General features: G+C 42.4%; 2 protein-coding genes and 2 long non-coding RNA genes across 6 annotated transcripts; 2 read left to right on the top strand and 2 right to left on the bottom strand.

Annotated features, from left to right (window-relative positions):
- Nucleotides 1-1,276: 1,276 nt before the first annotated feature.
- On the top strand, nucleotides 1,277-11,691 carry stk38a (serine/threonine kinase 38a). Its single transcript, XM_061058530.1, has 14 exons — nucleotides 1,277-1,334; nucleotides 3,509-3,646; nucleotides 5,833-5,884; nucleotides 6,398-6,520; nucleotides 6,983-7,066; nucleotides 7,146-7,269; nucleotides 7,420-7,574; nucleotides 7,719-7,830; nucleotides 8,702-8,763; nucleotides 8,928-9,045; nucleotides 9,126-9,249; nucleotides 9,441-9,536; nucleotides 9,722-9,816; nucleotides 9,900-11,691. The coding sequence occupies exons 2-14, from the start codon at nucleotides 3,516-3,518 to the stop codon at nucleotides 10,034-10,036; spliced, it is 1,413 nt and encodes a 470-aa protein (XP_060914513.1). The 5' UTR covers nucleotides 1,277-1,334; nucleotides 3,509-3,515; the 3' UTR covers nucleotides 10,037-11,691.
- Nucleotides 11,692-11,737: 46 nt separating this feature from the next.
- On the bottom strand, nucleotides 11,738-12,471 carry LOC132990331 (uncharacterized). The gene is made up of 2 exons (XR_009676048.1): nucleotides 12,347-12,471; nucleotides 11,738-12,299 (listed from the first exon to the last, which is right to left on the bottom strand). It is a non-coding gene; the product is annotated as an uncharacterized LOC132990331 (long non-coding RNA).
- On the top strand, nucleotides 12,347-13,687 carry LOC132990330 (uncharacterized). The gene is made up of 2 exons (XR_009676047.1): nucleotides 12,347-13,454; nucleotides 13,519-13,687. It is a non-coding gene; the product is annotated as an uncharacterized LOC132990330 (long non-coding RNA).
- A 234-nt stretch (nucleotides 13,688-13,921) lies between these two features.
- On the bottom strand, nucleotides 13,922-21,948 carry LOC132990329 (mitochondrial carrier homolog 1-like). 3 transcript variants are annotated; one of them, XM_061058531.1, is made up of 13 exons: nucleotides 21,689-21,945; nucleotides 20,463-20,547; nucleotides 20,262-20,368; nucleotides 20,035-20,097; nucleotides 19,031-19,088; nucleotides 18,721-18,772; nucleotides 17,695-17,754; nucleotides 17,453-17,546; nucleotides 15,845-15,892; nucleotides 15,693-15,760; nucleotides 15,519-15,594; nucleotides 14,664-15,071; nucleotides 13,922-14,475 (listed from the first exon to the last, which is right to left on the bottom strand). In XM_061058531.1, exons 1-12 carry the CDS (start codon nucleotides 21,839-21,841, stop codon nucleotides 14,997-14,999), a joined length of 939 nt encoding a protein of 312 aa, XP_060914514.1. In that variant the 5' UTR covers nucleotides 21,842-21,945; the 3' UTR covers nucleotides 13,922-14,475; nucleotides 14,664-14,996. The 3 variants fall into 3 exon arrangements, with proteins under 3 accessions (XP_060914514.1, XP_060914516.1, XP_060914517.1); XM_061058533.1 differs by having other exon boundaries at nucleotides 20,035-20,094; XM_061058534.1 differs by lacking the exon at nucleotides 15,519-15,594 and having other exon boundaries at nucleotides 21,689-21,948.
- Between the last annotated feature and the right edge of the window lie 4,802 nt (nucleotides 21,949-26,750).

Genomic DNA, 26,750 nt, shown 5'->3' with positions numbered 1-26,750 from the left:
ATAGCAGGCCGTCCCCACCAACGGTCCAGAAGAACCTACGGGACGAGAGCTCAGGAGCTCCCAGCTCCAATGCACAAAAGAAAACTCGTAAACATTGTTGTGTAAAAATAAACTTCAGTGTAATGTTCTTTTCACTTCTTCTCTCCTCCTCAATGACAGAATGTAATTTATTTTAGTCCTATAACAGCAGGCAAACTTTGCACCTGCTGATTTGTCTGACCAGCCTTTTCAGATAATTCTCCATCATCTGTAGTTCAAACTCACAGGTATAACCAGCAGAGATTATAGTCTGTTTTGAGCACAAGGTAAAAAATTAACTCGGGGCCCCCTCTAACCAGAGTTCATTATCGTTATTCAATGGGACACCAAAGCCCCCCTTGCTGTAACAAGATGGGTGACGTCACTCAGGCTTCGTCCACTGCTATTTACAGTGTATGGTTTATACTGTAACTAGCTTATTATTTTTCTTTCAGCCTGCGAGATAAGCTAAGTATTTGACTGCCCCCCTTCTCTGACCCCCAGCGGTGCACACTCGACTCGGTCAGCTGCTCTGCTTGCTAAGTTAACTAATATTCAAGGTCAAAGAGCAAACGTCAAAATGTACTGCTAGCAGAAGATCTCTCCCTTATAGTTAAGGCAAAACAAATGACTTTTTTTTTTTTCATCATCATTATTTGCTCCACTTACACCACGGAGGGTCCCGACTTCGACCCCCACTTTGGGAACCACTGCTCCGGAATAATTTGACAAAGGTCTGTATACTTTATGCTATTTGTTGTTGCATTAATAGTTTTCTGACTTGTGTGGGACTCACACATTAAAAACACTTAAAAAAGGTAAACAAACAAAAACCTCAAACTTTATTTTGAGCCATTTAACAAAATAAAAAAAACATTTCAAATCATATTTTTAAGTTGCTTAGGTTTTTACTAGTTAATAGTTTTATATCTCGTATAGCCTTCCCTCATGTTTTGTTATTTTAAACAATAATTGCTTTGGATTTGTTTATTTCAAAGTATATTTGTCCTTGTATGCCATTACGTTGGGAACAAGTCTGTACTGTTTGTATGTCTAATGTTGTATGTTTACTTTCATATTTCTCTACCAAAACTACATAGTGCACCTTCAAAAGAATGTGTGGAAAAATGTATAATATAGATATAATATTTAAAGTCTGTAAGGAAAACATAGATTGGAAAAAAGAGAGAAGGGAAAACGCAGAGTAAATAAATGGTTTGGCCACTAGGGGTCGTGTTGAGTTGTAATTTATGGTGACGCAACATTCCGCAGAGCAGAGGAAGAGACGGCAGACAGACACCGCACCTTCGACCAAGGTAAGCGAACAAAGACCAACTATTAAAGAAAACAGATACTGAAAGCAAAAGAATACTTTATTTTGAGTGTTTTCTTTAGTTTGTTCTCGTACAAAAAGGGAATAAAGACGTGTTGTATCTTATACAGTTTTATTTTAAAACGAACGACTCAAGCTGTTGTAGCAGATAAGTGGCTAACGTCCACCAGCTAACTTTCCCTTAGCTGTTCGCTTTGGTTAACTTCAGGTTGTCAAGGTAGCAAAAATGGAGGAGGGGACTTTCCGTTGTGTGCCTTCAAAATAAAACTCACACCAAAGAACTGCCAATCAAATGGCCTTTTCATAAATTATATTATTTTTATTTTGAAGGAGGCATTAGTCGCTAATCGAACGTTCTATCCTGAGCTTGACGCGGATTTGAACTTTAATAGCTAACTAGCCAGCTAACTACTGTTAGCAGGTAAAAGCCTATTTTTCATTACGTTTCCAGATCAACTCGCTTGAATTCCTAACTTTAAACAAGGTAAAGTTTGTCTGGAGTTCATCGAGTGTTGAGTTAAGTTACTTCTTTCACTCTTGGTGCCTAAATTGCCACCGAAACTAAGAACTTTGGTGGCTACGTGTTGTTTACACTGTGTGGGACAGCTGAGCAGAAATAAAGACTTCAACGCTGTTTGTTTCTATCCGAAGAAGGTTTAGTCGAGCGTAGGTTGGAAAAATCTGTACAAATGTAAGTGTAGGAGTCTTACATGTTGGTTAAAGCATTTAATATGTGATATATAATCCCCTTCACCAGGTTCCTTCTCTACGTCTCCGCCTTCATCCCAAACTGACAAAGCTGTTTAGTTCACAAGAGCAGGAAATACTGTAATAATGTAAACATTGGCTGAGAGTGGTCAACATTTCAAAGAAAGCTATAAAATTATAAAAACTATAAAAAAGCTATTTGTAATTCACTGCTTTACAATTGTCTATTTATTTACTCAGTCACTGCACTTTAACTTTAACTGTCTATTTATTTATTTATTTATTCATTGCACTAAAACTATTTATTTACTCATCCAGTCACTGCACAATAATAACTGTATATACTCTTTCACTGCACCATAACTTCACTTATTTGCACTATATCTCTATATTTATATTTGTTTAATTAATCAGTCACTGCAAAATAATATCTGTATATATTCTTTCAGTCACCACAACTGTCTATTTATTTATTATTATCATTCATTCACTGACCACTGGCCACTTTTTGCATACTTCTCTCTCATATCACCACAAATACATTTTTGTTGTTGTTGTTTTTGTAAACGATGCTGTTTAAGATTGCTGCTAACGAAGTTTTGTTGTGTCCTTGTATACAATGATAATAAAGATTCTGTCTATCTAAAATGTTGTGGTGATGGTCAAAATGTTCAACACGATACAGTCTTTGTCAGGCTACCACGATATTAGAAAATAACTGACCTTGCGATGTCTTTCCTATTTATGTATACAATGCGGCATGAAAATGATGATGAAAGTTTGATGCAGTCTGCTTTTTATGTTTATACCGTAAACATATATTAATGGCATACGCTTTTATTTGCTTCAGTCAATGAAATGAGTCTACCTTTATTTTGGAAATGCGTCGATACAAGACGAGACAAACACTATTATGGTTTGGTAGTGTGACCGATTTTACTGGAGTTTAGTCAAGTTTAAATTCTGATTTTTTAAAAGCTGCTGATTTATGATTAGGTTATTGTTCTATTAAGTGTGCTGCCTTTCTCAGAACTCAGTCTATACTCACACAAAAACATCTCACAGTGCTTGCACAAATCAGATTTCCTCATCATTTCTTCATAACTGCCTGTCTCAATGTTATCAACGTTGTTCAGCTCTCCTTCCTCTTTTTCTGCGTCAGCAATCGTCTCATTTCATACTTCCAACTTTTGAGAGCTGAACTCAGTGTTGTAACCACTGACCTAAGTATAACATCAGGGTTTTTTTTTTTTACAGTGCAGAAGTTTTTTGGTCTATTCTACTGCTTCCTTCAGCCCTTTATTATTCATCTTACATCACTCCTTAGTGGTCTCAGCAATGTGGCAGCAGTCTCAACATGAGTTTCCAGCAGCCGGGAGTGACAGTGGATGTATTGTACTGTGCACACGCTCTCTGTTAACTTCATTGTGTTTTTTGGTGCTTCTCCAGGTAAAGCATGGCAATGACGGGCCAAAGCTCATGCTCCTCCATGAGTAACCACACCAAGGAGCGGGTCACCATGGCCAAGGTGACCCTGGAGAACTTCTACAGTAACCTCATCGCCCAGCACGAGGAGAGAGAGATGAGGTAAGATGCAGAACAGATCTGTACGATAATATGTGAGCATGCACCCTGATTTATGATCTGTAATGTTGTTATTACAGACTAAAGCAAATCTAATACACAGGAAAACTGAAAATAAGCAATTGCTACTCCTTCTTAGAAGTTGATACACACAGAAAAATAAGCATAAAAACCATTTGATTGTTAAGTTGTCTGCTTCGTCAGGCTTTGTAACATCTTTGTGACTTGTTACGCTAGAGGTTAATAAAGATTTGTGTAACCGTGGGATAAAAATAGGAGAGATATTTATGGTAAAAGGTGAAAATTCAGTGGTTTCGGTCATGTACAGAGGCGGTCCTCGAGCCCGGGAGTCACAGTTCGAATCCGACCCTCAGTCCTTTCCCGTAAAACACGCACATCCAAATCAAATAGGGCCAACTCAGAGTCGAGCATAAAAGAGAAAGAGAAAGACAGCCTCGCACAGTCTCTCTTTCCTGTATGACGTTCCCCCCTCTCACGACTCTATCCACTGTCCCGTCTCTCAAATAACCACTAAAAACTCGTAATGCAGAGATTTAGAGTCAGAAATCTGTATTCTTGGGTTGTGATGGTCAGGATGTTTTCACAGTGAATAAAAACTCCTGACGTTCTCCTGACGTTCCTGGATACACTGAACAGTTTCAGAAGTTCACTGATGATGCTCAGTATATCTGAATAGCTGCTGGTCTGCATTCAGATAGTTGACGGCAGAATGTATTTACTTTTGCAGACAATAGTGAAAAGGTAATAAAAGGAAACTGTAGGTTGATATTTCTGTATTTGTTTTCCCTGTTCCATCAGGACAGTGTTGTCTGGTTGCTTTCTGTCTCAGCTCTCATGAATGTAACTCGATCATTAACAGTGGATCCTTTGACAACGTCTTGTCAGTTGGTGGCTTATTTACATGTTTCTGGGTCACCTCCTCTCACTCTCACCACGTGAGCACTGACATCTGATTCCTGCTGCGCCGTGCTTTGACTCTGCTGCTGCTGCTTCACGGAGCAGACAGGATCTATTTTACCCAACTTAGTTTTGATAGCACGCTTTAAGAAACAGGCAACTCAACAGTAGGTGACAGTAGGCGAGTAATTTAATCTGCCCGACACGTAGTATCATCAAACTACTTTGACAAGCGTAGTCTTTAGATTAAAGTATTTAATTTCATTCTTTGTGATTGAGATGTCGTTGATATCCTTTGGGTGTCGTGTTGTCAACACGGTTAATTATTCAGTTGGAAACACGTCGAGGTTAGGGATGACCAAGGTAGGGATGTGCTCGTTAAGTTGACCTAAAGGTTAAAAGTCATGACCCTTGGTAGTCGGCACCAGAATTACTGGTTGGTTAAACAAATTATTTATTTATGTGTAGGTTTATTTTGGGGTTTTTTATGCTTCAATTTTAGAGATAGGACAGTAGAGAGAGATGACTCTGTCCTCGCACATGGGGTTAGCAAATATACTCCAGAGATTTCAATTCGAGCCAATAGAAAGAGAATGACGTTTATATAGTGACCGGCTAAAGTGTCTGCACGCGACCACTACGATCTTTGTGCACGTAATTAAACGGCTGCATTATGTTTTCTGTTTGTCAGTATGTTGTTCTCCTCTCTTTTGTGGATGTTGTCATTCCATTGGATTACACATAGTATTGATATAAAGGAAAATATTCTCATTATAACGTCGTGTAGCGGACTCTGTTGCTTCGGCCGCTACTTCCGCGTTGTTTATTTACGTCACGTCTTACCTCAGGAAATCCCCCCGCGCCCCCTCCCCTCTGATAGGGAAAGTCCCCCGCTGTGAGGAGCATATGTGAACGGCTAGTTCGGGAGAATCTCCGGAGAAGTCCTCCTGTAAATATCTAGATATTATCCGGAGTGCATATGTGAAAACGGCTTATGATTCTAGGTCACCAGCCAATCACATGGCTGACATATAGAGACAGACAAGCAGCCACATTTACATCCACACCTACTGACAATTTTTAGTTTCACCACAACTAAGGATGTTCCAATCTTATATTTTCCTTTCTGTTTATTATTCTTGACGTCTTCCAGCTTTGACTCTTGACTAGCAACACCCCACTTCATTTTTGTTGGCAAATTATTTACATGTATCTGAATAACTTAACTTTGTACCTATGACGTGATGCTAACAGTCAGATTGTGTTCTCAGACAGCAGAAGTTGGAGAAGGTGATGGATCAGGAGGGCCTGGCTGATGAAGAGGTGAGAGGGACAAACATCTGCAGGGTTTTCCCAGCATGCTTTGTGGCAGATTTTTTGAGTGTACAGAGCGTCTAAAACGATGGTACCCACAGGAGCCAAAGCATCCAACAACTTCTGCTATACTAAAAATGTACCTTCAAGAATTTTTTATTATTTTTCTATTTTACATTACCCTGGCAACTAGTCAAGCCTCTTTAATCAAAACACAGCTGACAGCATCCTTGGAAGACAACAACTGAGAAATAAAAAAACAAGCATGAATAACATTTTGTAAGTTAGTCTGTCGTGGGTGTAATTTGAACTTGGTCTTCAACAGTAGATATTAGAAACATTGCATTCTGAACTGAACCGATTTCCAGGACTGTCATCACTCGTAACAAACAGACTTCCTGGAGGACAGATATATAGCAATGAACTTTAGTTTTTGCGTTATGAGTACCGTATTGATGTTGTGATTTATGTAAAGACGCCGATGATAATAACATTTAATGTGTCTAACACTTTTTCCTGCAGAAACGAATGCGGCGTTCTCAACATGCGAGGAAAGAGACAGAGTTCCTGCGTCTGAAACGTACTCGACTGGGTCTCGAGGACTTTGAGTCCCTCAAGGTGATCGGCCGAGGAGCTTTCGGGGAGGTAAAAACCTTTTATATAAATATATTTTATTTGTCAAAGACATTTCATACAAGTTAAACCCGGCAGTTGTGGGAAGTGCTTCAATGGTTTGGTGTCTGTGGCTTCATCAAAGATACCAAACACGTCTCTGTGTCATAAGACTGCAGACAGAATTATCATAGCAGCAACGTTTCCCTGAGTCTGTAACAACAGAGACACAGCTTCACACACACACACACAGAGAGAGAGAGAGAGAGAGAGAGAGAGAGAGAGAGAGAGAGAGAGATTTAATCTGTGACTAACCGCAGAGTCTCTGTCTGCTCATACAAACATCCTCAGGCTGAAGTCCACCAAGTATCAGCTGAAGAACACATGCACTTTAATTATTTGTGTTACATATTCATATTCTATCAGTAAGACTTTTTCTTTAGCTTCATTTTCCACGTTCTGGAGGTTTCAGCTTGTATGTGTGTTTGTCCTCAGGTCCGCCTGGTGCAGAAGAAAGACACGGGTCATGTGTACGCCATGAAGATCCTCCGCAAAGCCGACATGCTGGAGAAAGAACAGGTGAGGCAGCAGAATGAACGCTCAAAACTAAACTTTGGTGTTTCATCTTTGTGGACTTATTTAAAACCTGCGTTGTCAGGTGGGTCATATCCGTGCTGAGAGGGACATCCTGGTGGAGGCAGACAGTCTGTGGGTGGTCAAAATGTTCTACAGCTTCCAGGATAAGATGAACCTCTACCTCATCATGGAGTTCCTGCCTGGAGGTAAGACCCCCGAAACCTGGACCACAACTCTGTGAGGAGTCCAGAGCTGTGTTGTGTCACTACAAAGGCAGAGTAGATAAAATCCTGGAGATATAGATCTTAAACGAGAAAATCAGCGAGGGTTTATCTCTGCTGTTTTTTGTGCTGCAGGAGACATGATGACCCTGCTGATGAAGAAGGACACTCTGACAGAAGAAGCCACTCAGTTCTACATCGCAGAGACGGTGCTGGCCATCGACTCCATCCACCAGCTGGGCTTCATTCACAGAGACATCAAACCAGACAACCTGCTGCTGGACTCCAGGGTCAGTCATCGTGTCCATTTTTTAATTCTTAACAAGCTTTTGATTTAATCTACAGCATTGTGACAGGAGGTGGAGGTTTCTTAATTTGAGGAGTGTGTGCTGCAGATGTCTGTAGTAATAAGTGTGGTTTTTTTGTGTTTGCAGGGTCATGTGAAGCTGTCAGATTTTGGTCTGTGCACGGGTCTGAAGAGAGCTCATCGGACTGAGTTCTACAAGAACCTGAACCACAGCCTGCCCAGTGACCTCAGCAAGCAAAGTCAGGCAACCACGTTCAGTTATTTCAAATGATGCATGCATGCTAACAATGTTTGTTAACTGAAAACACTCCCGTTTTGACGAACAATGACCTTGTGTTTTTGTTGATACGATGTCATACCACATACGTACTGTCTTGCACGTGATTCTGTAATTACTGCGGGGACTCCAGCTGTCTGACGCTCTGAGAACGCAGCCTGTGGGTGTTGACGGACAAGTGAGCACGGAGCCGTACAAGAGCGTAGCTGACATGCAATACACACGCATCTGGTGGACGTTCTGGGTAATGAAGTGTGCGACTGAGCTTTTTTTACGCCTGCACCCGTGCAGGACTTCAGTGTGCGGTCACATGGTTGTTAGTGAACAGCTGGTGCATCGGTCATTCATGCACATTTAGGGCCCGTATACATCAGGAAAGGAAGTCGGGCTGGTTAATGTGAGCACTGTATATCCAGAGGCTTTTTTTAACACAATGTGTAAGGTGTTTTCTTTTGCCCAGCTCGGGTGATTGGCTCCTTTGGAAGATGTCGTCTAATATTCTTTAGCATGCTTGATGCCTTCTCGTGCTGCTAACATGAAGTTTCCCCCCATGCATCTTAAAACAGCAGACAGCTCTTCTTGCTCCATCGAACAGTCTCCTTCCTCCCGTCCTCTTCTGCATTTGTGTTTTTTTTGATAGTGGTTACGAGCATTACTGCCACCTGTATTGGGGTTGGGTTACTGCAATGTGTGACTGCCCTTTATGCACCGAGCTATGGCGCCTGAACCATAAGAGTTCAGAGCAAATACAAATACAGTAACGGGTCGAATGCTTATATAAGTAATTCAGTTTTTTCTTGATTTTTACAAACTGCTCCGTCTCCTCTCCACAGCTTTCCAGAACATGAACTCCAAGAGGAAAGCAGAGACCTGGAAGAGGAACAGGAGGCAGCTGGTAGGTCTGAACACAGACAGGATAGATCTTTAGAATCTGTGTTAAAGGTTTCTGCATCATCACAGTAAAATAAAGAATTCTTCAAAGTTCAGTTCCCAGAAAAAAACCTTTTGTATTTCCCCTTCATCTCAAACCGCCTCTAACTTGCTCATCTTCTCCGTCAGGCTTTCTCCACAGTCGGGACCCCGGACTACATCGCTCCAGAGGTCTTCATGCAGAACGGATACAACAAGCTCTGTGATTGGTGGAGCCTGGGCGTCATCATGTATGAGATGCTGATAGGTAAGAATTCAGCTGATTCACCTTCAGGGTTCTTCAGACTACGCTTGATGTGATCTTAATGACGGTTAATCTGCGTGCAGGTTACCCTCCGTTCTGCTCAGAGACACCTCAGGAGACGTACAGGAAGGTGATGAACTGGCGAGAGACGCTGATCTTCCCCCCAGAAGTGCCTATTTCAGAGAAGGCCAAAGACCTCATCCTCAGGTAGGAACACACTCATCATAACTCTCTCTCTCTTCAGTCACCAGAAAACATCAAATATCAGCAGTTTTATTTGTCTGTGTTTTGTAAAAGGATGCACCGTCTGACGTAACACCCCCTAACTCCTGGAATTGTTTGTATTTAGTTGTTGAGTTGAGTGTGAATGACATTAAGTGATATCGTGTTGTTCACAGGTTCTGCTGCGAGGAGGAACACAGGATCGGTGCCGCAGGAGTCGAGGAGATCAAGTCCAACCCGTTCTTTGAGGGAGTGGACTACGATCATATCAGGTGGGAGCTGTCACTCTGTGTGATCTTAAGGGACATTTACTCATGATCAGATTGTGGGTTAAATAAAAAGACACCTGATATCATGTCCTACCCAAACATGCCTGTGATTGGCTGGTACTTGTTTCCTTCAGTGTGAGCTGAGCTACACGTTACTCAATTTAAACTTGCACTGATGTGTTTCGCAGAGAGAGACCAGCTGCCATCCCCATCGAGATCAAAAGCATCGACGACACCTCAAACTTTGACGAGTTCCCCGATTCAGACATCCTCACACCCACAGGTACGCCGCAGGTTTCTGCTGACCTGACTTTGACTTGTTCCTCTGTTCTGATGACTAAAAACATTCTTCTTCTTCTTCTGCAGCTGCTCCGGTGTCCAACCAGACCGAGGCCGACCTGAAGAACAAGGATTGGGTCTTCATCAACTACACCTACAAACGCTTCGAGGGCCTCACGGCTCGAGGGGCGATTCCGTCCTACATGAAGTCCGGGAAGAGATGAAGCCGGTCCCACAGGATTTAAAACCGACAGCACCATGACATCTGAACGAGTCGTCCAAACCCCCCGAGAGGAGAACTCTGTCTGTTCTCCGATACCTGAGCGTTACCTCAGAACGAATAATAACGGGGCTCACTTTCATCTGCTGCTTTCCACCGTAGGAACTGCTGCCTTCACCTCTGCAGTCTTCTCTTTCTTCTGATTCTTCCGAGGGTACCCTTTTTTATTCTTCCTGCTCGTGTGCGAGAACTGAACTGGGATTAAAGGATTCTGTGGGACGCCTTCATTCCTGATACCAGCATCATTTACATTCCCTCTCTGTAAACCAGCACCAGTCTGTTGGATCTACCAAGGGCTCCTCCTCTCTTTCCACTCATCACTCGTCGACTTATCAGCTGAAATGTTTCTTTTATTTTTAGTCTCCACTTGAAGGTAACCAGGTGCTCTTCAGGGATTCTGTCCAAATGTTCCTCTTGGTTTCCTGCTGGAGCTCGCTGAGGCTTCTTCAGACGGCCGAACCAAAGACTGTGAGCTGAACTGTGTTTCTGCTTCATCTCTGTCACGTCGCTTCTTAGAACTTTTATAGGTCGAATATTTGCCAGATCTGCTCGTTGAATTGATTAGAAGAGAATGATGCATTTTGTCGAGTCTTGTTACATTTTGGCAGTGACCCCCACCTTCCCCCCCCTCCTTAATTTTCTGACACCTTTAGCACCTTAAAAATGTTTGATGCGACTCTCAGTCCAGTCAGGCCTACAGCTCAGTAAATGTGTGTTTGGTTTGTGTGTTTTTATTGATTTAGAAAAGTCAAAGTGTGGCCGCAGAGTGACACCAGGATCTACAAACTGAAGTCAATATTCCCCCACAAATATCTGCAGAGTTAAGATGCACAGATCTGAAACTAAAGTTGGATCTCTGTCTGATTTGTACTCAAATATCTGGACTTCTTATCGGAGAACGTTGGGCTGATTCTGCACAGATCTTTCATCGTTTGCAAACACTTAACCGTTTCTCAGTCTCCCTGCGAAACTTCAAAAGTCGTTTAAAATGTGCTTTATTACAAAATTCTTAAACATTGCTCCTCCCTAGTCTTCCAAACAGTCAGGCTGACTTGCTGATTTCTGCAAGTGTGATAGCCACTGTAGGACACCAAAATTGCGCTGTCATTAAAAAATCTACGAAGACGTGATGACAGCTGATCTTAGCTACAGTCTGAAAATGGTTTCCTTGTGTTTCTGATCGGGCTGTCGGCTTCTCGGTTTGTCTTGAGTTGCAGCAGAAACAACAGAGAAGCTGAAGTCAGACCGAGAGGAGAAAACTGTCCCAATAAGAGTCATTATCCACAGTCACAGGGAGACGTTCTCCACACAGACACGTCACCATGATATTATTTAAAACATCAGTTACATTGAGGAGTGTGTCGTAGATCAGCAGCTTTGTGGGGATAAATAATGTTTCATCAGTTTGTCAAAGCTCTGCTCTGTCGTCAGGCCTTTGTTTCCCCTCCTCTGCTTCTTCACAGGACATGAGATTAGTTTGCTTGTTGAGTTATTTTTTGTATATTTAAATTTGATGATGATGTCAGAATGTTTGATGTCAGCTGGAGGGTCACTCAGCATTACTTTCTTCACCCTGAATGTTTGTGTTGGTTTTTTTTTTTTAAAGACGCTCGACATCTTTAAAGAACGACTCCACCTTTCACACTTTTTATTTTTTTTCTCTTTGCAGTGTGGAGTTTTTATTTAGACGTTTATAAGCACAGGGCTAACAGTGAACACAATATCCAAAATGCTGTCATTTAAAAAAAATGAATGTAAAAGAAGTCTAAACGGGGTCACAGAGATGTTTTTGTTTTCGCCACAATAATTCCAAAATGCTGTTTGTGTGAATGTCGCCTGGACCTGACACAACTCTTTGCTTTATCTTTCTTCTGGGACGGTTGTCCTGGCACTCGAGGTGAAATACGGAAGCTCATTCCGACCAAAACAAAGACGAAAAAACGAGAGAATCATGACTTAATATAACTTAATAACATTTCATAACTTCGACTTTGTCAGGTGTTGGTTTCAAGTCGTCATTTTGCTGAGTTGAGTTTGAGGCTTGCAGTAAAGAGACAAATGTTAGACCCCGTGCATGAAGTGTGTGTGCACTGAGAAGAAAAGCGCTGCACGTCCGTCCTGTTACTATGACAACAGTCTATTTATAACAGCCGCTGTATGACCGACAATGCTCCGTTACTTTTAGCTGAATGTTTTATATTTGATATCTTTTATTCCCCGATCAGACACGGAGTGAGGAGGATGTACAAGACACGATCTGTAGGAGGCAAAAGTACGGGGAATATTGGAAATTTGGAAAATAGCGCCGGTGACATCAACAGCGCCTTTCTGAAAAGTTGAAAGGTTTTGAGTGAAAAAAAGTGTCGCGCAAACAGAAAACCCTAACCCTACCCTTTAGAGGATGCAGGCTCTACTTTTTTTGTAGTTGCAGAGATCAGGCTGATGCTTCCAGGACATCGGGTTTTATTTTTGATGATAATGTCATTTTTTTAATTTTGACTTTTAATGCGGTGTAAAACATTCAGACAGCAGAGGGCGCCATTGACCAGCTGCAGCAGATAGTTAAAAGTAACTTGCATGACCTTTGGGTCTTTCAGATTTTAAGGGTTATTTTAAAGATTCTGCAGGAAGTAAAAAAAAAAGAATAATGCTAAGGTTGGACCTCAAACTGATGCGACTCGTATCATGTCAGAGGATCCATTTTGATATTGGTATAATGAATAACTGGATTTTTTTTTAGTCAAATAATTTTATAATCATGTTGTTCCCAACGTGTCTTATTTTGTCTTTCTTGGCAGGAATGGGCTTCCGTATGTCTCGGCTCCGTCTGAAGGTTTTTTTCCTCAAAGTCTGTCACGTAACGCTCGGTGTATTCAGGTAGTGTGTAGATGAAGCTCAGCACATTTAACACATTTTAGAGAAGCACGCAGTGGAGCTTTTTTCTATGATGGGGGGGGGGGGTCACTATTTTTAAACCGACTGTCTGTTAGAGGGAAGTTTCTGCTCCGCATGCTTTTTACCAAACAGCAGAAGAGTCGCTTAAAGCAATAGAGCACATGGAACGACTTGTTTTATTGATGATGCCACTTTGTGTGTGCGCGCCCGTGTGTGTGTGTGTGTTTGTAGTTTCAATCTGCAGGTGAGGATGTGAGCATGCTCAGTAGACACGATGCAATGATGTGTATGTTGTTTTCTACACGTGAGGCTCAGACGTGTGTGTGTGACCGCTCTGATCAAGGTCATCCTGCAGCGTGTGTGAGAGTCAGACGTGTGTGCGCGCTCTGCTCGGGGCCATCCTGCAGCGTGTGTGTGTGTCAGACGTGTGTGCGCGCTCTGCTGCTTGGGGTCATCCTGCAGCATGTGTGTGGGTCAGAGGTGTGTGTGTGCGCACGCTCTGCTCGGGGTCATCCTGTGTGTGTGTCAGAGGTGTGTGCGCGCTCTGCTCGGGGTCATCCTGCAGCGTGTGTGTGAGTCAGACGTGGGGGAGCGGGGTGTTTGGGAAGGTGGGTGTACATTATTTAAACCACTGTTCTCCTTGTAGTGTGAGGCTGATGTATGTTTTCTGCTATTTGACAATGAATTACTCTGCACTTAATCTGTTGTGTCCTTTTTTTTTTTTTACAACTTTTGGATGAGTGGCGGTAAAGTGACGCTCGGCTGCGTTCTCAGAAACAGCAAGCATGCACGGGGAGAACATGCAAACTCCACACAGAGAGGCTCCTGTTAGACAGGGATTCAAACCAGGAACGTAACAGCTCAAAACACTGCACCACTGTGCAGCCCCCATCTGAGAATTGAAGTATGAAAACATAATCATTGAAGACATGAATGGAAGCAAAGATTTTTAATCGACTTCCAAACAGAGAAATAAAATAACACAAGACTCAAACAGACTCAAACCAGAACATGAAAACATCACCGGTCTTCAGTTCAGACAAACGTCACCACTCGAGAAAGACATGTTCATATTTATGGCTTTTAACTCGTCCTCTGGGGACGCGACACGGACTGCGTACAACAGAATAAAAAAATATCTTAAAAGAAAATCTATATTTAATAAAAGAACACTGTTTTCACTTCTTTAAGATCATGTTACATACTTTCATTATTTCACATCTTATGTAAGATTTGAAGTATTATTCCAGGGATCTTCATGCGTTTCTTTTACGTTTATATAAATATATATATATTTATGCCAAACAAAAAACATCCAGATGTTTCACACACACTTGTTCAGTCCAGGTGACTGATATTAGTTTGGATTTAAGGGCGCACTCACACGAGGTAATCCGTACCAAGCACGCTTCACCCTTAAAGTCCAGTTCTTCTGACTAGTGCTCTGGTCTTCACTTCCTTTGCCCTGCCACGGTTGGAAGAGGTGACCTGACAGCGCGTCCATTTTATCAAATTTTTTCTTAAGTCGGCCTGTCTTCTAAACTGACCATGCTTCATGATCACATAAAGTAATAAAGTAATTCATGTGTTGTACAAAAAGTAACCGTGCTCAGGCCCGGTTAGTCCTGGAGCGGTGTGAGTGCAGGGGGGGATCGTGCTTAAACATGGTACGGGACAACTGGGCGAGTGTGAGTGCGCCCTAACGCCACTTATCTCCACACAGAAACAGAAATAAGACTTGAGAAAAAGGCGTTTTTGGAAATGACTCCATTTTGAGATTTTTTTTTCCCTCTCAGGCTGAATGACTGTATTACCCATGAGCCTCAGCTGCAGCCTCACAGCACGCGATCAACACTTTTTTCTGAGCTGATGAATTAAGAGAAACGCCTCGCCTAAAAACAAAACAAACACTTTGTTGGCCCCTCATGAGCTGCGTCTCTGCAGGACGAGTCTTTGGAAAACGTTTCTGAGCAGGATGAGGAAGAACATCCCAGGAAGTGATGATGATGTCAGTCCTCGATGGGGGGCAGGGAGCTCACGGGCACCCGGCGGAAAAAGAAGCTGGATCCTCTGAAGAGGTGACCCTGAGGGGACACAAACAGACTTTACATGATCCGTTAAAATGACAACCTCCATCATAAATATGTTTCTAAAAAAAGATTTCTGACTAAAAGAATCAAAAGATACGGCAAAAATAGAAGCCTTGTGTAACTGCTGCTGAAGACACTTTAGCAGTGTGTGTGTGTGTGTGTGGAGCTCCTGCAACGCCAAAACACAGCGTGAATCCACAGACTGGGATGCCATCACACACGTCTGCGGGATCAACATTTAGGCGTCATGACATCAGCGCTGTTGTATATTTTCACTTTGTAAAGGCTAAAGACTCAGTACAGGGATACAACATGGTGGACCTCTAAAAGTTCAACTTATTATGTTTCACCTAAATGGAGGCGTGGTCACTCTGGTAAGCAGGAAGTGACTGCTCTCATAAACACCAGATTCGTTTCCTACACCTTAATGCGATTCGTTACCTTCTGGCTCAGGTGATTCCAGCAGTGCAGCCACGAGTTGAAGACGGGAGAGCGAGGAGGAAGACCTACAGCCAAACTGACGACACAAAACCATGACCCCACATTATGTATGTAGACTGGACTGAACACACAAACTGTCCCAACATTAAAAAAAATGTCCTGATCATCACTCACCCACAGTTGTTGACCGTCATGAGATCGGCCACCAGCATGAACGGATACGTCAGAACACTCACAGCAATCTGCAGAGAAGAACGCCGTTAGTAAAGAATTTAAAGCTGCAGGAGGTCAATATGTAACCCAAACAGTCTGAGGGGTGAACTTACTCCCATCACAAACTTAGTGTAGCTTCTCACCGCAGACGCCTGACTGAACTGAAACACAAAGTCAACTCTGTTGATCTGCATGTCACAGGATGTTTACAGTTACTAACAGTCTAAAAAGGAAGTTTGAATCATTTGTAAACATTGACATCAACAGCAAATCTTTCCCCGTCAAGGGCCTTTCAGATAGGACGCGGTGTGCACTGCGCTCGCTGCAGAGTAGAAGGGGAGCGCACACGAGCACAAAGCAACGCCGCATGTTGCTAGGTAACTGAAACAATAGTCAGAAAAATAAATACTGTTTGGATACACAGCATGTTTGTATCTGTCCTCTATTCAGTAGAATTCTACAGTTCACTTAGCAGACGCTTTTATCCAAAGCGACGTACATCAGAGAGTAAGAACAACACAAACAAGAGTCTAGAAAAAAGGGAACAATGTCAGTAAGAGCAAACGATCAGCTTTGAGTCTGATTGGACACACAGGTGCTGACAGGAAGTGACCAGAGGCAAAGCACAACATTGACTGCAGTTCTTGAGAGCTCTAATCAGTATAGAAACCATCTTATAAGTCGTCGTTATCAAACAAAAACCATCGTCACAACCATCATCATCATCAATAATATGGAGACCATCATCATTAAGTTAGTAGGTATTCATGAAAGAGCTGGGTCTTTAGCTTTTTCTTAAAGGTGCAGAGGGACTCTGCAGATTGAATGGAGTTTGGAAGTTCATTCAGTAGAAAGCTCTGATCTTTGTTCTGCTGAGGAGAAGGAGACGAGCAGAGAAGAAAAAGAGAGGCGTGGCTTCATGAAATCCTCAGCACCCGACAGGAAGTGGGAGAGTTTAGTCTCGTCCAGGAGCTGCAGCTCTATAACGAGCGCACATTTCTGCTGCTGTTTGAAACACGCCTGGTACGCCCAAACTGTCGGACATATTTACAAACTAGAGCTCAGGGAAGTTGGACTCATGCTGCATTCAGGTGCTGCTCGGGTGGTTAAAGTTTACGAGTTGGGAAGTCGTTCTTCTGACTTCAGCGTGTTCACCTGATTTCAGTTCGGAAAGTCGGGATATTCTAACAACAGCACAAAATTGATGCCACGAAGAAGATCTGTGAAATGTAACTGTTACAAGTTACATCTGAGCAAAAAGTTCATGTGCAATACGTGAATTAATAAAAAAGTATGTTAAAATGAACAAATCATATTTTTTCCCCCAGGTGATGAAGGCACCTCCTTCTTTTCCGAGTTGTTGTTCTGACTTGAGCAGGCGTTGATGTGCGTTTTACAACTCGGAAACTTGTTTTTCCGATGTGTCCGACACAACATGAATGCAGCATTAGGTTGTTGCAATCTGATCTTCCCTCCTATTGGACACCTGAAGGTGACGTCACAGAGCGCTGCGCCCAAGTTGAAAAGCGAGCAAGAACGCTAAGCGAGACTTTGGGCTGCCTCAGCTCGGCGGGGTGCAGATACGCTGATGCGCAGCGCTACACATAGACAATGAACGTGCTCGACAGCGGCACACAGCACACACAGCGTCCTGTCTGAAAAGAGTCTTCAGAGTTTCATTAAAGACAAATGTTGAATCTTTCTCGCTCCTCTGCACTCACACTTTCGTCCACGGCGTAGGTGTTGATGAAGTGAGCGAGGAGGTTACAGCACCACAGGAAGAGGACTTCTCCCAACACGTGAGGAACGATCCCTCTGCAAACACACACACACACACACACACACATACGCGCGCACACACACACACACACACACACACACACACATACGCGCGCGCACACACGGCTCAGAATGAAGACGCTCATCACATTTCAAATGTCTCCAGCGTGTAAAGAGGACTCACACGTAGAACCCGGCGACTCCTTCCTCTTTAAAAATCTTGACCATGCAGCTGAACATCCCCCTGAAAGAGCCACACACACACTCCGTTATCATCAGCGTGAAGCGTGTCGGCGTTATCTACACGCGTTTTCTCTTTCATCGCCGCCATTCATGGATCTGTCACATAAAGTGAAGAATTACCAACGAAGAAGAATGTTCACAACTACAGAAGCCTATAGAGCTCAACAGTGAGGCTCAGGAAGTAAAAGTCCTGTTCATTTTCTCCATAGAGGATTTGATTATTGGTCATGATGTCATAACCATCTACAGGTAGACTGACCACGAGCTACCTGAGCGTGAGACGATGGTTTATGCTCCTGTAGGAGACACAAGTTCATCTGATATCAACCTTGTTTTAAGAGAAACACGGTTTATTCATGATGTCAGGGGAAAGAACTACACTACCCACAATCACAGTGTCACAGCGACGTCTCTGATTGGTGAAGCACGCTGTTACCATGGCAATGTTTCCCATCCCTCTGTCCCTCTGTCCCTCTGTTTAGCGAGCAGTCTAGCTAGTAAGTAAGCTAACAGTAAATGTACTCATCTTGTTAAGCAGCAGAACAACGACTAAAGTTACATTTAAGAAGAAGAGGGGATCATTCGCAATGCATTGTGGGATGTGTAGTTCATTGACTCTGGATGATAATTATGTACACAGTCTTGTACCTTTGATTTTTTCTCAGTTTTTAACGCCTTTTTTCCGCCAAGTCAAATGTTTAAGAGTCGTTAAAATGGAGATATTGTTCATGTCATAATCCCTAAGACTTTAGTTTTGATACAGTTTCTCGTCTGACTGTAGATGTAGAAATATTTCTTAACATACGGTCATTTCCTCTCCCCTCTATATAACATATATTTACAGTAGTTTTCAATAAAAGGTGTGTGATAGCAGAAAGAGCTGTTAAGATGTCAACAGCCGAGTTACTATAGAAGTATATAAGTGAAGCCTATGTTGTTAAAGACAGTACTTAAATCATCGTCTTACCCGTACTTGACCTCTCTGCCGACAAACTGGGCCATACATCGCACTGACATGACTGTGAAAGGAGACAGAACAGGTGAACAACCAGATGAACACTTCACTCTTCTACGACTGATTTGATGTCAAACGTTGTGTTAATCCATGTCCATGTTACTGAGTGTTAGAAAAACCTCCATGAGGTTTAGAGAAAGGGGGGTGGGTCACTTTGAAGGAGGAGTAGAAGAAGAGTTTGACTGCGAGTGCAATGATTTATAAAGTTTCACTCCTGACAAGATGAATGAATGTTCGAGGGGAATAAACTTAACGGACATACCATGAAAAGGATGAGTCGCTACTCTGGACAGGCACTGAATGATCATCTCCTGTGAGGTCTGAAGAGAGAACAATGACATCCAGGTACTTACAGGTAATAATATAAACGTACAAAGAATTTAAATGTTTGCAGTTAGGCAACAGGAAGTGAATCAAAGTGCCAGTGAATCTTTTAAAAGGTGGTTTCATGTCCCTGGAGAATGGCAGTCTATTAGTCTATATAAATGTACTAAACTAGACGTCACATTTAGTATCTGGTAAGTCCGCAAATTACAGAGTGCCCGGATGTGTACTAGATTGGGTGGATTGGTTTAAAGGTCACATACTATCTTCCTTTTTAAGAAGTTTAAATAAATCTCAGAGCTCCTCAAAACATGTGTTGATCCTGTATTTGATCATGTCTATAAACCCCTCTATTTCAGCCCTGCTCAGAACAGGCTGTTTCTGTGTCTGTACCTTTAAATATGTAAATGAGCTGTGTCTGACCACGCCCCCTCTCTGGAAGGGCTCGGGTGTACACAGGCTTTCTCGCTCCATGTCCTATTGTTTACAGTGAGAAGGCAGACTCAGAGGGCAGAACAAACACTTAGCTGTGGGAGTGTCACCCGCCTGGGGGAGGGGCTACTGCCCTTTGTGATGTCATGAAGGGAAAATCTCCAAACAGCCTGTTTGAGCACACATTTTCTGAAAAGTGGAGCAGGAAAAAGACGGAGAGGATGGACTTTTCTCATCATTGGGGGGTTTGTAGACAGACTAGAGACACATGTTAGAGTTAGAGGAACATGGGGAAGTGGATTTTGGGTAATATGTGACCTTTAAAGTATGATGCCGGAGCACCCAGAATGCATTGCGGCTCTCAGATGGTTAAGTCACAGCACGAACGTATGGCTCTGTGATGGACACAGTGACCATGTACTCTGACGTCAGCGTTAATCGTACCAGTTCAGTGCGATGGTTAATGAAACAAGTCGTCATATTCAGATTTCACATCATCTGATCTCTCACCTCTTGGAAAACCTTCCCGAGTGAAGTCTGCACGCCGCCTTTCTTTGACAGACGCTCTACCTGCTGAATAAAACAACAGTCATTATTTTAACTTCTTACTAAATCATTCCTAAAGGAATAGTTCATGTTTTCTTAAGTGTGGTTGTAAGAGGAACCAAACCGGACCGCTTGGTGGAAACAGGTGTTAGCATGTTAGCTTGCACGGGGACATGCCTTGTTAGTTTCACCTGTTTGACTTTGCACCTGACCACGGTCGAGATGGTGCTGGACACAATCCGAGGCGAGAGGCCGCGGAAGAGTCCTCTCTTTCCGTCCACCTGTACAATGTGCTGTGCTGAAAATAAATGTATCTCCTGTCAACACCTTTATAACGTAATAATGGTGCGGTGAATCAATGAGACTACAGGTAATAATAAGTTGACGCTCACCGTAGGAGAAGAAGCCGGGCAGGTATAAGACTCTCCGTCCAAACATGGTCGTGCCCACAGTCGGAGGAAGAGGTTCATGACCCACCTGGAAACGACAGACAGAACACCATGAGGTTTGTCCTAATATCATGATTTTAAACTTTAATAAAATACTAGAAGAACTAACACTAATGAGCTCACTGTGTAGCAGCCTCACTCTGACAACATCCTGTTTGAGCAGGTGTGCGAGAAGCATGTCTCTCAATAAGAAAGTGGAAAAGCAGAATTTCCCCTCTGGGTTTAAAGGCTTAATATGCGATTTTTCCCACTTAAATGTAATATAAATCAAGTATATCCTCTGAAAATAACTCTGTGAGTCATGACTGTCTACAATGGGTGTAACACCCGAGTCCCACCGTCTGTGATGTTTTCAGAGTTTTCAGAGTCCTATCTTCAGTTTGTTTACATCGCCCGGACAGCCGGCTGACTCCTCCCCTCGTGTATAAAAGTTGTTTAATTGAGGGACTAGAGAAAAGAAGAATAACATACTGTACTCACTGCTTAACTGTGTTTCTAGATCACGCTCATTTCAGGTAAATTTACATGCAGTGTGAAGATACGAGCATAATAAAGATCGCTAGCATTAGCATGCTAACACAACAATGCAGCGCGAGTTGTTTTGGTTTCATGCTGGTGCTCAAGGGCGACATCTGCTGGATCAAAAAATCACATATAAAGCCTTTAATAAAGTATGGAACAAAAAAAAGGGATCTGGATTTGGGGGTGGCCAATCAGATTTCAAGGGGATCCCCAGCCCCCCCCCCCTCTGGACATGCCTCTGCAGCACCAACACCTGACACTGTACATAACTAAGTTCAGTATTCATGTATTATGTTGTAAATAGTTGTCTGTAATAGTTGAACATGTAGTTATTTGAAAGAAATAAACAATGTAATTCAGACTAAATTCATTTTAATCCATGGAAAACATTTTGTTCAATAATAACTTCCAGTAAGGTGACCAGTGTGTCCACTCTGCCTCATTTCTTCTCTAATGAAACTCCTTCTATCTGTTTCTCCTCCTCTCAGGCTGCCTTGCCTCCTCCTGGTCCCCCACAGCCCCCCCAGGGCCCCAGGGTGTCCTCAGGGATGAAGAAACTCCAAAGCAAACAGAGCAGCAGAGTATAAACACCTCCCTGTTTGTTGTTGTTGTTGTTGTTATGTAGCTAGCTGCATTAGCCGCTATACCTGTATGAGCAGCTTGACGTAGAGCAGCGGGTGAGTGATGGCCGTCACCCCGGCTCCCAGCACGAACACAGCCGTGTCCACATCCACAGGGGTCGGTGTAGCTTCCTGCTCATCACCGGCCACCTCACCGGACGGGCTTTCAGACGATTCCATCTTTATTTTTTAAAATCACCGTGAAGGAGAAACACGGTTCATCACGTTCACCACCGGCTAACGTCAAGCTAGTATGCAACATATGCTACATAAACAACTTCCGGTTTGAATTTCAGAATAAAAGTCTCGACGTTAGCGGAGGTAAGCGCTAGATAAAACCCAGCGGTACACTACGGGGCGATTTATGTTATTTAATCACTTATCTTCCATCTATTACTTATTAATCAATTATTATTTTAATTATGTCTACAAATAGCAGCATTTAATCACTTGATGGACCTGGACGGAGTGTTGGCAGATGAACTCATAGATTTATTTTGTTTGGGATGTGACAAATCTCAAAATGTTTCTTTTCTAAATTACAACATACAACGATAAGAAAGTCATGAGATTTAATACTTCCAGTTTCATTTTTATTTCATATCAGATAATTACATTAGATATGAGTAGCGCTTTTCTTCCACTAGGTGGTGCTGTCAGACTGTAGATGGCCCCGTGTGCAGCAGTTTTATCATTAGGATGCAACCGGACTGGTGTGCAACAAGTTTGGATTAAAACCTTGATTTGAGCAGCCAGGATGTCACCTGCAACAATCCAGACTGTGGTTATATTCCTTTTTCCATTTCTATTGATTATTTATTTTAAAAAAGAATTAAAATAAAAAAGTAAATGAACATCCTGTGAGGATTTGAGCCGTCTGCAACTACTCCTTAGAGAGGAACCCAACCTCAGTGTATGTGGTTCCAACTCAGGGTCAAAGAATCACAAACATGCATCATGAGACAATTAGTGAACAACAAATCCCCCCTCAACAAAACTATTTTTATCTTTAGATTCTACAATATCTTCTTGTTTCTGTATTTTAGGGGAATTTTGGCCCCATCTCTGATTTCCATTTGTGTATTTTATGTTCTTAAATTATCAATCAGTGAGATGTGTAGTGAGTGAAATGATAAAGTGACCTTACTATATGATCAGACATTAAGGAAACATTGTCCAGTGTGACCAAAAAGTATTTTTTTTCAAACACATAAAGAGCCCAAGAACCAGTTTTTCTTTTAAAATCTGGGTATCGTCATGAATGAAAGATGTCTGTGGACTGAGCTACCTAACAACAGACACATTATCAGAGAGATAAATAAATAAAGCACCACTGATTCATACATAAATAGTCCTTTGATTCCCTGATGGAGAAAACAGAATGAAAGCTGCGCTGGTGGAAATGTCAAGGAGACTCTTTCATTAACGCTCATCTGATGTCTTTGTTTGTTCATCTTCAACAAGTCTTTGACCAGGATCTGTTAAAAACATCTGCATCTCTACGTATGTAGACTTACATCACGGAGACGTCAGAGCTGACACACACACACACACACACACACACACACACACACACACACACAGGCGTGATTTAGCTGCAGACTCTGTGGGTTTGGATGATTTACTGTCATGATGTGTGATGGTGGTTTCAGCTCACTGGCTGCCTCTGTTCTCGCTGACAGACTGAAGCTGGGTTCATCGTTTATCTCACTCTGCGGTCGTGCTAACACAGATGAAGTGGTTGTAAAAAAACGAGGCTTAAAGAAGAAATCGTCTCTGGCGTCACGACATAACCGGTCTTCATGTCTCCTTCCTCAGTCTGACACTTTGATTACACTCTGATATTGTTTCTTCACTTCAAAGAGCTGTGACACAAATAGCATAATCGTGTTTTGTAGCGATTGATTCAGAGGTGATGATTCAGAGTGAACTAACACAAACCTCAGCCAATGATAATTAACCCTTTCAAGCATATTGTTCACTACTGGTGACATCAATTCCAAAGCTTTCTCCACTCAATGTATGCTAACCAACACCTTCTGTTTAAACATGGAAAAAAAAAAGAATTAAAGGAGCAATATGTAACTCTGACCTCTAGTGTTTAAAATGGGTACTGCAGTCTAAATTCTAAACATTGTAGAGAGCTGTCTCCCCCCCCCCCCCCCCCCCCTCTCTAGAGTCGATGCTCACTCAGGTCACCATGTGGTGGACACTGAAGCTTCAGTGTTTATCCAGCTCTGCATGGGTCTGTAAACCTTTCTGTGTTCTAACCTCTCTCTATTTTTCAAAAGCATCTCCAATATTGATCCTAGTTTGAGCACGTTTCTGCTCGTGGAGCTTATTAGAAACATGCAGAGGCTTTTTAGGTCGGGTACAATCACTTCTATCTGAACCACTTCTCTTGCCCGCTTCCATCGCTGCAACACCTGTTGGTTTGACCTGATAACTCCTCTCATATCTGACAAACAGAGGGGCGTCCAAAACGGCCGTGTGGGGGGTGTCTTAAAAGCGCCTACCTTCTCTGGTCCAAACAAATCCAGAGCATTCAGGACCAGAATCTAAAGTTAGAAGGAGGACATACTGGCTGCTGCATTGTTGTCAGAGAAGCCAGCACTTCAACATAACATGTTTCCTTAATGTCTGATCATATAGTAAGATCACTTTATCATTTCACTCTCTACACATCTCACTGACTGACCTTTAAGACTGCATGAAAACATTACATGCTTGTGTAACTTCCTCAAAATTGTGAATTTAAAAATAAAACTCTATTCTTTTATAATTTATGCATGAAAGGTGAACATTTTGGTTGTACCGTTATGCATGTCTATCCATCCAGTAGTTTGTCCCGACTGCTCTCTCTATCTCCTCAGTTTGCATGACTAAAAATCAAACATGGAATAAAAAAGCGTCTTCTTGCTGATGTCTTGAAGTGGCCTCTCAGTCTTTATTGTTGTTGATCGTTTCCGGCTCTTGATGAACTTATGGATCCCAACATGACTGCGAGTATTGGAAGCTGTGGATTTCTCTCTGAGTCAATTAGATAAACAGAATAATGACATTAGGACTCTGAGCATCAGCTGACCATAAATTAAAATAAAGCGTCCTCTGCTCGTTCAAACCGGCAGCCGGTTAGATTTCCCCTGACTCGGTTGACGTCTTCTTTCTGTCTTTTATTGATCTCAGGGGAACCGTTCATGCTCATAACGCAGCGTGTGTTGTGTTTTATGAGCGGCTGAGCAGACGGGCTGTGGATGGATTTGTGCTGAATGTGTTTCATCCAGAGGGTCAGCGTGGTCGTCCTCACGTTCAGATCGGGTCAAACTCTGGCAGCAGGTCAACAAATTGTAAATTAGCGAATTAAACTGAGCTCTCTTTTCTTTGCCTGTCACATCAATGACATATGATGAGTCACAACTGTGAGCAGAGTTTATGTAAGAAGGCGGGGTGAGGAGCGTCTCTTAACCGGAGGGTCGGACGTTTGATCCCCAGCTCCTGCAGCTTCATGTCTGATTTGTCCACTTAACCCCAAGTTGCATTATCACTTTCCTATTCCCACTGTGTGAGGATATTAAACTAAAAACTACAAAGATGTCTGTCTTCCTCCACAGTCTCTTACACGCTGTTGATTGATTTCTAAGAGGGAAAGAAAACTCAAAACGAGTTTAAATTATTATTATTATATGACTTCCTCAAGCCCAGAAGGTTCCTCCTAAGTTATACATTCTGATTTATTTCATCATTTCACATCACTTACTGTCACAACCTCTCAGCCTGTGCAGAGCTGTACTGTGAGTTACTTTAGTCCGTGCTCTCCTCCCGTCAGACAAGGTAAAGAGAAGTTTAACAGCGTGTGAGTTTCAGATATTGTCAGACGTCTGAAGTATTAAGGTGTGATAACGTTGTCATCGATGGTACCTGCGGGCTGCGCAGTGTGAAATGAAAACGTCTGTACCTCAGATTGATATAAAGCAGTGTTCTTCTCTTACTAATGTTTCTCATGATGAACACATTTCTCAAGAAGTGAAATCCTGCTCCAACATTTGGGAAGAACTGAGAGTTTGGTCCATTTATCACTTTGCACCATCACTGATCAGACTGTAGACTGACTGTGGAACACATGCTGGATTATTAGGATGAGTCTTAAGGAACAACATGGACTACATGCATAATAAGCTCCTCTATAAAAAAAAAAAAAAGCACAACAGTGCATGTTTCTCCTGAGGAGGATAACAAGTTTTAACATCAGACAGGACATTTTAACAACAGTGAAACGGTCACTCATTGAATCAGTCCTCATATTTAACATCGCATCCTGGAACAACTTTCTCACCAAAAAAATGCAAGAAAAAACTTGCTAGTATAATTTAACATGCAGCAAAAATCACCAGCACCACCCAGATCCAAGTGTCAGAACTTCAGAAAGCAGTCTGCATCACTGAGGACTACCTCAACCCCCCCAGCTGCTCCCCTCAGGCAGCCGTTTCAGAGGAACATGAACAGGAAAACTTACAGAAACTCTTTTATTCCCACTGCAACACGCATTTAAAAAAAGGTAAGATAAACAATACTTGTTTACATGCTGTGCATGATGTGTTTTTACCGATTTATGGAACTTTTTGCTATTTTATGATTTAATGTGAGTCTTGGTGTGAATGTTTATAAGAAGCTTGATCCAAAGGAAACTGGACTGGTTGAAGATCTTGGAGATGTTTCACCTCCTCCTCTAAAAGGCTTCTTCAGTTCTAAACTCTCTGGTGGACGGAGCTAGAAATGTAAGCCTCTGTGGATCATATTTAGCATGCTAATGGAGAAGGATAACTCACATCAGAGTCGTTACCACCCCTCCAGTTGTCTGTGGGTTGTTGGAGTCACATGTTCCAAGGTGGGACTGACTGGAGCTGCAGTTGTTTTGGGAGAGCTTTGTATTTACCATGACCTGGATGACTGAGAACCGACACAGACATCTTGTAGTTTTTTTGTTACTGCGCCTCGACAAAAGGTAATTTTCTGTCACTATGTGATAGACAATAAAGTTTTTTGCACCACGCTGACAATACGTTTACACATTCAGGGAGTTTTAGTGGAT

Source organism: Labrus mixtus, chromosome 15 (genome assembly GCF_963584025.1).
Source record: "Labrus mixtus chromosome 15, fLabMix1.1, whole genome shotgun sequence".
Classification (NCBI taxonomy): domain Eukaryota; kingdom Metazoa; phylum Chordata; class Actinopteri; order Labriformes; family Labridae; genus Labrus; species Labrus mixtus.
The sequence above is the reverse complement of the archived record's forward strand: the minus strand, read 5'-3'. Positions and strand labels throughout refer to the sequence as shown.

Coding starts and splice junctions, on each gene's coding strand:
- LOC132990329 (XM_061058531.1), bottom strand. CDS start 21,841: ATGGAATCGTCTGAAAGCCCGTCCGGTGAGGTGGCCGGTGATGAGCAG. Junction 17,755..18,720: donor GGCAGAGAGGTCAAGTACGG/GTAAGACGATGA, acceptor TGGCTCTTTCAG/GGGGATGTTCAGCTGCATGG. Junction 17,547..17,694: donor GGAGTCGCCGGGTTCTACGT/GTGAGTCCTCTT, acceptor GTGTGTTTGCAG/AGGGATCGTTCCTCACGTGT.
- stk38a (XM_061058530.1), top strand. CDS start 3,516: ATGGCAATGACGGGCCAAAGCTCATGCTCCTCCATGAGTAACCACACC. Junction 7,831..8,701: donor CAGTGACCTCAGCAAGCAAA/GTCAGGCAACCA, acceptor TCCTCTCCACAG/CTTTCCAGAACATGAACTCC. Junction 9,250..9,440: donor GCCAAAGACCTCATCCTCAG/GTAGGAACACAC, acceptor TGTTGTTCACAG/GTTCTGCTGCGAGGAGGAAC.